Source organism: Habropoda laboriosa, unplaced genomic scaffold (genome assembly GCF_001263275.1).
Source record: "Habropoda laboriosa isolate 0110345459 unplaced genomic scaffold, ASM126327v1 scaffold102, whole genome shotgun sequence".
In the NCBI taxonomy this organism is placed as follows: Eukaryota; Metazoa; Arthropoda; class Insecta; order Hymenoptera; family Apidae; genus Habropoda; species Habropoda laboriosa.
In genome coordinates this window covers 980,391-990,705 of record NW_017100262.1, presented here as the reverse complement: position 1 = coordinate 990,705, position 10,315 = coordinate 980,391, and the positions used below count along the sequence as shown (strand labels likewise).

Here is a 10,315-nt window from a genome sequence, read left to right as displayed (position 1 = left end):
ATTACGTTCCCTTCTAAAGAATTCGTGGGAAAAATATTGAAAACGAAAATCTAAGAAATGTCAATACATGTAATAACATCAAGCTGTCATCACTTTTCACTTCAATAAGCACCGTTTAAATGTATTAAATATGCATATATCCAAAGAATATATTATACGCATTAAAAATATACGTTATAAAAATTCATATTTTAGTGTGTTTTGTCAATTTTTTAGTAAATAACTGGAAAATTTTATTCATACACTTTTGTTTTATAACTACGAAATTCACAATATGTATACCATTCATAGAAACATAAGTAACAATGATTTCAAAACATCAAAGAAACTTAAATGTATTTGTAAAATGAATTAAAGTACAATTAGAAATTTAACGAGTACGAAAATTTCTGTTCAAAATAACACGTCTGTATATCATAATATATCTTAACAATGTTTGGAAAAGCATTCTTTTTTTATAAATTTCATTTTTGCGAAGTCCTTAAATACTGAATAATTTTAGATTGATTCTAAAGTAAATAATACCCATATATAAATATGTATTAATTTAATTTCACTAAAAAATGAAAATGCGCATACACTAGATTGAGACAGCTTTAGACGAAATAATTCATCTAAAATTTAACCCAAGTCACGTATTCCAGTCTCCTTTCTTCCACATGAACAATAATTATGCAATAATATCAAACAATGTCAACGGTACTGTTTTATATACTTGACCGATAAAATATAACACATACAATGTATTACGTTCGAAACAACGTTAATTTCGGCCACGCAATTAAAACTGGATACAAAGTGTACACAGTCATATAAATGACTGAAATTTTCACACTATGAACCAAATAATTTCATCAGATTTATCACGGTAGATGGCACTAGCATCGAAAGTGAAAGTTTTTAACTATTTTACAATAATATTGTATATAATCTAAAATAAGTGTTGTTTAATTTATATTTACTCCAATTTCTAACTTGTTTTATATGCATTTTACAGTTTGCATACTTTTTGAAATACAGTATTAATTTAATAGCATCATCAAAAACATTGGTGATGTCGTATCTCGAATTTTATATTCGATGATTATTATCATATTAGTTCCCGCCAAACTTTTAGTGGTGTACGCTTATGTTTATACATAAAAATAATCAAAAATTAACTTACAATGGAAGGATTTGATGATCCAGGAATTTTTTTTTCGGATAATTTTTCAGTAGGTGAATCTAATGAAACTCAAACTAATCTTCAATTTTCGAAAAAGAAGTTTATGGAATTCATAAGACAATTCCATGAGGGCAATTTCAATTACAAATATAGGTACTTTCACAAATTATAGTTTAAGATATTAATTAAAACTTTATGTTAGATGTTACACAATTGTATTCTTGTTCATTTAATATATTATAATCTTGTAGAGATACTTTAAAACGAAATTACAATTTGGGTCAATATTGGGTAGAAATTAATTTAGAAGATCTAGCAGCATTTGATGAATCACTAGCAGAAAAAGTTTATAAACATCCAACAGAATATTTACCTATTTTGGAGGAAGCTGCAAAAGATTTAGCAGATGAACTTACAGCTCCAAGACCAGAAGGAGAAGAAAAAGTTGAAGACATACAAGTATTATTATCTTCAGATGCACACTCAAGTTCCTTAAGAGGAATAAAAGTAAGATTCAGTTTTAAACTGTTTTACTGTTAAAAAGGAATATATAGTTCTCATATGATATAGCATTATTAACTTGTGATGCCTAATTTTTTTTAGCCTGATGCAGTTTCTAAACTTACTAAAATATCTGGTATTATTGTTTCTGCATCTGGGATTAGAGCAAAAGCAACAAAGATTGCTATACAATGTCGTTCTTGCAGAAGCATGCAAACTAACATTTCCATTAAACCTGGTTTAGAAGGATATGTTTTACCTAGAAAATGTACAACAGAACAAGCAGGACGACCAAAATGTCCTTTGGATCCATTTTTTATAATGCCAGATAAATGTAATTGTGTTGATTTTCAAGTTCTTAAATTACAAGAATTGCCAGATCATACTCCACAGGGTGAAATACCAAGGCATTTACAATTGTATTGTGATCGTTATTTATGTGATAGAATTGTACCAGGCAATAGAGTTCTTATTTTGGGTATATATTCAATTAAAAAGGTTACTAGTAATACTGTCAGAGGAGGAGGAAAAGATAAAGCGTTAGTTGGTGTTCGAGCTCCATATATAAGAGTTATTGGTATTTCTGTAGACGGAGAAAATACTGGTAGTGGTAAAGTATTACATAATTTTATAAAAATAATTTTTTTAGTAAGGATTAAGTATCCTGAGTTAATTTTTTATGATTTTTAGGTACCCATCCATGTGTTACAAATGAAGAAGAAGATTTATTCAGACGCTTAGCATCAGATTCTAATTTATATGAAAGAATTGCAAAGAGCATAGCTCCTAGTATTTTTGGTGCATTAGACATTAAGAAAGCTATAGCATGTTTATTATTTGGTGGTTCCAGAAAAAGAATGCCTGATGGTCTTTGTAGAAGGGGAGATATTAATATTTTAATGTTAGGTGATCCTGGTACAGCTAAGTCGCAGTTATTAAAATTTGTAGAAAGAGTTTCACCAGTTGCAGTTTATACATCTGGAAAAGGAAGCTCGGCTGCTGATTTATAAAAATATTTCGTTCAATTTGTAGAGAAATTTTGTCATGGAAGGAGGTGCTATGGTTCTTGCAGATGGTGGTGTTGTATGCATAGATGAGTTTGATAAAATGAAGGAAGATGATAGAGTTGCAATACACGAAGCTATGGAACAACAAACAATATCTATTGCAAAAGCGGGGATAACTACAACATTAAATACCCGGTGTTCTGTTTTAGCAGCAGCAAATTCGATATTTGGTCGTTGGGATGATATAAAAGGATTGGAAAATATCGATTTCATGCCAACGATCTTATCACGTTTCGATATGATATTCATTGTTAAAGATGAACATGAGCAAAGTAAAGATGTAACGTTAGCGAAACATGTAATGAGTATCCACACCAATGCTGGTCAAGTTACAGAACAATCTGCAGAAGGAGAATTACCATTGCACATTTTAAAGAAATATATTCACTACTGTAGAACGTAAGACTACTCATTATTTCAAAATACTTTATTTATTTTTAACTAATTTCTATACCTTTACAGTCGTTGTGGTCCAAGACTTAGTAAAGAAGCAGGAGAAAAATTAAAAAATCGTTACGTTGTAATGCGAGCAAGCACCAGAGATCATGAAAAGGATACGGAAAAAAGACTGTCTATTCCCATCACAGTTCGCCAGTTAGAAGCTATTATAAGAACTTCAGAATCTTTAGCTAAAATGCAATTACAATCTTTTGCTACAGAAGTCCATGTCAATGAAGCGCTTAGGCTTTTCCAAGTATCTACTTTAGATGCTGCAATGTCTGGATCATTGGCAGGTAATCTAGAATTAAGTAACTGATATATGTGGACGTATGTTTTCATATTATACATCTTTATAAACATACATAAAAATTTAGGTGTAGAAGGATTTACCTCGGACGAAGATCACGAAATGTTATCTCGCATTGAAAAACAATTGAAACGGAGATTTCCTATTGGGAATCAAGTATCGGAGCAAAATATTGTTAAAGATTTTATAAAACAAGCATATCCAGAGCGTGCTATTTATAAAGTTATACACACAATGATACGTCGCGGGGAACTTCAGCATCGAATGCAACGTAAAATGTTATACAGATTGCATTGAAATTTAACGACATTCCTTTTTTACATTAAATGTTATATATTTATTCGTTATGAAGTATTTTATCAGTTTGTACTGTATTTTATTGATTTTTAATGTATAAATATGCATAAATTCGAACTACACGTTAACAACTTTTTTAATTAGGACTGTAATTCATCTTTAAACGGGTAATGTGGATGATTCTCAACCCTAAAAGAAATAAGAAAAGTTGTAGACTTTTACATTTTTTGCAATTAAATACATGTAATAAATATACTTACCCTTTAAAGAACAGAAAATTAAAAATTCTCCCATGTGCGCCTTTGTCTAGGGTGCTCAGAAGTTCCATTTCTTCTGCTTTCAATTCAAAATCAAATATATCAATATTTGCTTTAATTCTTTCTGGAGATGAACTTTTTGGAATTACAACGACACTTAATTGTAACAAATAACGTAATAAAATTTGTGCCGTTGATCGTTTGTATTCTGTGCTTATTTTTTGTACTATTGGATGTCCCAGAAGATCTGGAAAATCTTCAACATTATGATTGTATTTTGTTTGAAAGTGCGTTTTGGCTCCTGGTGATGCTAGGGGACTATAGGCGGTTACGATAATATTGCGCGTTTGACACAATTGTCGAAGTGAATTTTGTTGTAAATAAGCATGTAATTCTACCTAATAGCGGGTTAAAATAATTCTTATTAAAACATGGTTAAGATGAAGTACTATAAAATGGAAATCTTACCTGTAAATTACTTGGCTTAATTTGTGCATTCTCCCATATATTTAAAACTTGTTTCTCATTAAAATTACTTAAGCCTATAGATTTTGTACGACCTTTTCTTACTTGTTCTTCCATTTCCTAAAATGTTTTAAAAAAATTATAAATTATATTTTATTAATATATTACTTATTATACCACCTTCCACACTGAAACAGGATCTGTATCAAGGTCTAACACATAACTTCCATCTTCATTAGTTGCTGAAGTATAAGTACTCTCATTTAATTTGAAGGCAAAAGGCATATGGATTAAGTACATATCCAAATAATCCAAACCAAGTTTTTTTAATGATAAATTAATAAACTTTTCTACATCTGATGGTCGATTACCATAATGAGGTAACTAAAAATATAATTAAATGCTTTTTAATTTGACAAATGAGAGTTGTTTTCTTAACTTAATGAAATATTACCTTTGAAGTGATGAAAAGGTCTTTACGGTTTCCACCTTTTTCAAACCATTTCTTTAATACTGCTCCAATTGCTTCTTCATTATTATAATTAAATGCAGTATCAATGTGTCTATAGCCAGCCTCTAAAGCAATTATTACAGCACTTTCAATTTCTTCAGGTTTAGCCTGTAGCACATTCACAATGAAATCACTTTAAAAATTAAATAATTTTTATATTACAAGTAATAACTGTGATTTTAATGTCATAGTTAAATCACCTGCCATGTACCCAATCCCACAGTGGGCATATCATATCCTGACAACAACTTTGTTGTATGCATATTTCTTTTCTTCAATTGTTCTAATGCTGAAAAGGATATTTATAACAATTTTTTAAATAATTTATACTAACATTATTGTGGTCAAATTATTGCAACAATTCTTAAGATTACCAATAAAGAACTATTTTTAAGTATATAAGAAATAACTATTTTGTGGTAGTGCTATTTAGATACAAAATCAATTTCTAAAGTTAGATCAGACTTGTACTGTTCTGAATACATAAGTCTATATTTATAGAGAGAGTTACATATATGTCACAGAGCATTTTATTGATCTGTGGTGTTTTAAAACTAACATTGACTGAAATATTCCAGAGAATCATTATTTACATCGTAATGTAAAAGTAAGTAGAAATTTTTGTATTTTTGAAACTAAAATATTTCGAAATTATCTCACTTGATATAATTTAAATCAGCCGACTTTCGAGTATAACTCATGTAACGAAACTAACTTTCTATGTACTTTTCTGACTGTACAAATAAATATAGTGCTAATACTTAATTAACAAATGTTAAATAAATTAAATACAACATACATAATGTCACAATCAAGCGTCAACGTTCATTTCTCATGAAAAAACAATTGATAAACCGATGTTTTATACATTGACATGTTAATGGTACATATTGCTGATACTCAAGTATGTTTTTTAAAAACATAGTGAGTTTTAAAAAATTTCTTATAAATTATGTTTCTGTTAGCAAATTAAAATTAACTACTATAAATGTGTAAGTTCCAAGTAAGTGATGTCAATTATCTCTTCCCGCATTAAAATGAACAAGTTATCGATGATAACATTTGTCGATATTTTTTATCGATATATCTTATTCGATATTTTCTTTAAGTAGGAGAATATGAAAGTATAATATTTAAATATACTCTAACTGTTATATAAATATAAAATAAATAATTACATATATTTTTATAATAAATTAATAAAACAATCACACTTTACATTAAGTTTGAATTTCATTTCATAAGAAAAATTTGATCACATGGTTGGCAATGCTGCATGTCAGTTACATGATAATTTCAATATGAGTCTATGTTTGATGATGTTTATTTGAATATAAGAACTGTATTTTATTCTTTAATAGTTTATAACCAAAATATTTTATTATAATTTATGATTCAACATTTTATATTCTAAACGTAGAAATATGTTGATTTACGATGTACTGCATAAAGAAACAATATATCATTCAATTGTTAACGATCTTCGCAGTTATGGGATTAAATATCGTTTTAAAAAGAACATGTTCAAAAGCGAAAGACCTGAAGGAATTAAACATATTTCGAAAAAAGTTTTTAAGACTCCCTTATTATATCAACCATTGGATGTTGTAAATCTATCTTCTGGTGCCATTGTACATGTGCCTGTTTTTGTTAGTCAAGCATCAACATTTTTAGAAAAGTGTATCACTCAGGAAGGATTATTCAGAAAAGCAGGGTCACAACTTAGACAAAAAGAATTAATAGCTCGTTTAGATAGTGGTGGTACTTTAGGAGAAAAACATCATGCTGTTGATGTAGCTAATTGTTTGAAAACTTTCTTTAGAGATTTGCCAGAACCATTGATTCCATATATATATCATGATTTATTTGTGCACTGTGCTATGCTAAAAACATATCGTGTACAAGCATTGTTATTAGCTTGTATCCTTTTACCACCACATCATCTTAATACTATGGCATTCTTTATGGAATTTTTAAAAAAAGTATCATTATGTGAAAAACAAAATAAAATGAATGTTGATAATTTAGCTAAAGTTATTGGACCAAATATTATGCCTTTGCAAGAAGCAACTATGTCTGCTGTGCAAATGCGTCTTGAATTACATTTAATTATTATTAAGGTGATATATATATTTTTTTTTAATTTAAATCTTAGTAAAGTGTAATTTCACTTGTTCTATTCTGTAATATTTATTTCAGATTTTAATTGAAAATGCAGAAAGCATTGGTATTTTACCAGATCACATAACACAAGCTATTTCTATGGAAACAATTGGCAGCACAGATAATGAATTAGATATATCTGATCATTTACATTCAAAGTTCAGAAAAAAGAAACATCGCAGTGGAAGTCTTACACGTAAGCCACATCTAAGTGCTTCCAACCTCAATCTAAGTATGTCTGTGGATCTGTTCATAGTAATTTACTTCTGATTTCTACTTATGCATGTTGTATTGATCTCAATAACAAATTTTCATAATAACAGCATGCTATAAAAGCTTTACATGTTAAATATTTTAACACATATAGCATCTAATTATTTTATTAATCTAATTACTTAACAGATCAGAACATTCATGTATATAGAAGTTTTTCAAATTTAAATACTTTTCTTTAGGAATGTTTAATGGCTTGAAAAAGATTGTTGGTAAAAATGCTGCCTCTGAAGAGGGTAATATTTGTGATAATCAGAGGATTCAGGAAAAAGATGCATGTAATGAATTACATGCATCAAATATGAAGTCTACCAAAAAAAGAAAAGTTGAATATTTAGATCCTCCAAATACAAAGAAAAAGTATTTATTTACTTCATTTTCATATAATTTACCAAAACATTTCATATTTTTATAAATATTAATTTAATATGTGTTTTAGAAAAGTTACAGACAAAACAGATAAATCCAAAAAACTCAGACTTAGTTTGGATCGATTTGTACCAAGAAAACCAGTAAGGATATTAAGATAGCTTGTTGAATGATTAATTTGGTTTTTTAAATATTTTGTGTACATAACATTTTTATATTTGCAGAAAACAGTTGATGAAGATTTAGAATCCTATGCAAATACTTTTAATACACATACAGAACAACGTTGGAGTTCTATTTGTAATACATGTGATTCACAAAGAACATGTAGAGCGTATAGCGATGGGTCATCGCAATTAAAATTTAATTTAAAAGACAGTGAAGTATCAAACGAACTTCACAAAGAGTATAATAACATGTTCATTGATGCAGATGTTAATTTATCAGATGATAGTGACGAGCAGGTCTTGTTAACAAAAAAAGATGACATTAATATTACTAAACGTAATTCACAACTAAGTTTAGAAAAACAGAACATTTTGGACAATTTTGATCAACGATGTTTATATCCATCAAAAAGAAAGCTAACTGTAAATAATTTTAAAACATATTCACACGTTCAAATTACGTCATTAGATAATCAGTCAGAAGAATATGTTACAATACCTAAAAGTGAATATGAAGAAATTAAAAGTAGAGTCTCGGCAATCGAATCTCGTCTTTCTCAGGAATTTGGATGTGTAAATAATGAAAATGACGAGGAAAGTGATGATTTATTACCGCATTCTGTAAAGAAAGTACAAACTGCATATGAAAAAACTTTAGTAGAAGCTAGTATTGAAAGTACAGTAACAACAGACTATTTAGCTAAGAAACTTGGTAAAGAACTTAAGATTAGAAGATCAGGTGAACATAAAATCATTAGATCTCCAAGTGCTCGAAAGATAGGAAGTTTAAGGAGGAGGTCACAAGAAAGAGTTATGAGGTACATAAATTTTAAGGTAAACAAATTTTTATATTTTCACAGCTATTAATTTTTGTTTTTCTGTTTCTTAGTAAACGTATTAGGCGAACTGCTTCGTGGCACATTTCACGTGGATCAGACTTACAGTCACATTTACAGTCGGATCAAGAATTAAATAATACTTATTCCCATAATGAAAAAGCTTTTCCAGTGAATTATACAAAAGATGATGCTTACTTACGACCTGTATCTACTTCCCTTTGGGAAGAAGAGAAAAATAATACAATATTAAATAATGAATTTAATAATGCAAATGTATGCAGAACACAACTTGATCAGAGTTCTCTGCAGCCAATAAAAAATCGAGCACACGCAACAGTACGTCGAGTATCGTCTTTCCATGGCAATGAACTTACAAATACGGCTATGTGTCCTGATGGACAAGTTGAAAAATTGAAAAAGGCCAACAGTCAACAAAATATGATATTAAGTAATACATGTAAGTTAATTCCTAATTCTGATTGCTGGAAGAAATCAGCAATGTCTTGGAGAGATGCAGAAGGATATTTTAAATCAACCAATCAAATGAACAGTCCAGTTACTCAAACTGGTCGTGCGTCCATTGCAAAGTTAAGAACTCAAAACGCAGGAATGGTACTAGCTAAAGCTAAATTGTTTGATGAATGTACAGCAAAAATGTTTACCCAAAACACTATTTTAAATAAGAAAAACGATTTACTTAGTGCGAAGGATGATCAATTTATAAATAGTGCAAAGCAAAACTGTGAAAGGACTGAATTATGTCGAAAATCAAATAAAAGTGTGAAAAATAAAAATCCAAAAATGATATTAAAACAGTCCCCTTCTCATATTGCAATGGAAACTGAAAACACGGCTGTAAATTTAAATCAAGAAGACACTGAAACGCATTGTTATATTTCTAATGACTCAATGACACCTAATGCAATTATTCATCAAAAAGAAAACATGGCTATTAAAACTCCACCATTGTTAAAAAAAATACCTATCAATACACTATTGCATGAATCAACATTAAGTATGTATAAAACTGATAATAACGCATTATGCAAAACACCACACATTAAGAAACCATTAACTGTGAAAACACCTAAAAGTGCCAAGGCATTAGTAAGAAAGTCTGTAATAGATCCGCGTAGGACACCTTTAAAAGCTGTTAGTCAATTAGGAACTCCAAAATATCACAGTCCTAAAAGTATTTTAAAAACCCCAAGAAATATCAGTAGACATACGTAATTTATTAACAAGGTACAAACGTTTTGAAAATATGTTAAAAAAGTTCTGTTGTGGAACACATTAAACCGTTAACTAATATAAGTACTATGGGGTCAACTATAATTTAGAATTTTATAATGAAAAAATTGTAAACTCATTTTTATAATATCTTTAAAAATCATAGTATTTTTATGTATGATAAATTTTCATACAAATACACTAAAGAGTATTTTAAGTATGTTAAATAAAAACATAAGAACGTAAAAATATGCTGATTAAAC

At 28.9% G+C, this 10,315-nt stretch overlaps 3 protein-coding genes across 3 annotated transcripts; 2 read left to right on the top strand and 1 right to left on the bottom strand.

Annotated features, from left to right (window-relative positions):
- The first annotated feature begins 1,166 nt into the window (after positions 1 to 1,166).
- On the top strand, positions 1,167 to 3,890 carry LOC108572946 (DNA replication licensing factor Mcm5-like). The gene is given in 7 exon segments (XM_017935293.1): positions 1,167 to 1,318; positions 1,417 to 1,672; positions 1,769 to 2,273; positions 2,357 to 2,696; positions 2,698 to 3,132; positions 3,196 to 3,467; positions 3,549 to 3,890. Coding segments are annotated over 7 exon segments (2,190 nt in total). The 3' UTR covers positions 3,779 to 3,890.
- Positions 3,891 to 3,918: 28 nt separating this feature from the next.
- On the bottom strand, positions 3,919 to 5,400 carry LOC108572920 (alcohol dehydrogenase [NADP(+)]-like). Its single transcript, XM_017935260.1, has 6 exons — positions 5,212 to 5,400; positions 4,955 to 5,119; positions 4,681 to 4,884; positions 4,504 to 4,620; positions 4,039 to 4,433; positions 3,919 to 3,967 (listed from the first exon to the last, which is right to left on the bottom strand). The coding sequence occupies exons 1-6, from the start codon at positions 5,272 to 5,274 to the stop codon at positions 3,919 to 3,921; spliced, it is 993 nt and encodes a 330-aa protein (XP_017790749.1). The 5' UTR covers positions 5,275 to 5,400.
- Positions 5,401 to 6,435: 1,035 nt separating this feature from the next.
- LOC108572961 lies at positions 6,436 to 10,055 on the top strand. Its single transcript, XM_017935307.1, has 6 exons — positions 6,436 to 7,131; positions 7,211 to 7,406; positions 7,630 to 7,807; positions 7,887 to 7,959; positions 8,041 to 8,801; positions 8,873 to 10,055. The coding sequence occupies exons 1-6, from the start codon at positions 6,436 to 6,438 to the stop codon at positions 10,053 to 10,055; spliced, it is 3,087 nt and encodes a 1,028-aa protein (XP_017790796.1).
- Positions 10,056 to 10,315: the final 260 nt, after the last annotated feature.

Coding starts and splice junctions, on each gene's coding strand:
- LOC108572920 (XM_017935260.1), bottom strand. CDS start 5,274: ATGCATACAACAAAGTTGTTGTCAGGATATGATATGCCCACTGTGGGA. Junction 4,885..4,954: donor ACCTTTTCATCACTTCAAAG/GTAATATTTCAT, acceptor TTATATTTTTAG/TTACCTCATTATGGTAATCG. Junction 3,968..4,038: donor AATTTTCTGTTCTTTAAAGG/GTAAGTATATTT, acceptor TATTTCTTTTAG/GGTTGAGAATCATCCACATT.
- LOC108572961 (XM_017935307.1), top strand. CDS start 6,436: ATGTTGATTTACGATGTACTGCATAAAGAAACAATATATCATTCAATT. Junction 7,808..7,886: donor CCTCCAAATACAAAGAAAAA/GTATTTATTTAC, acceptor TATGTGTTTTAG/AAAAGTTACAGACAAAACAG. Junction 8,802..8,872: donor TCACAAGAAAGAGTTATGAG/GTACATAAATTT, acceptor TCTGTTTCTTAG/TAAACGTATTAGGCGAACTG.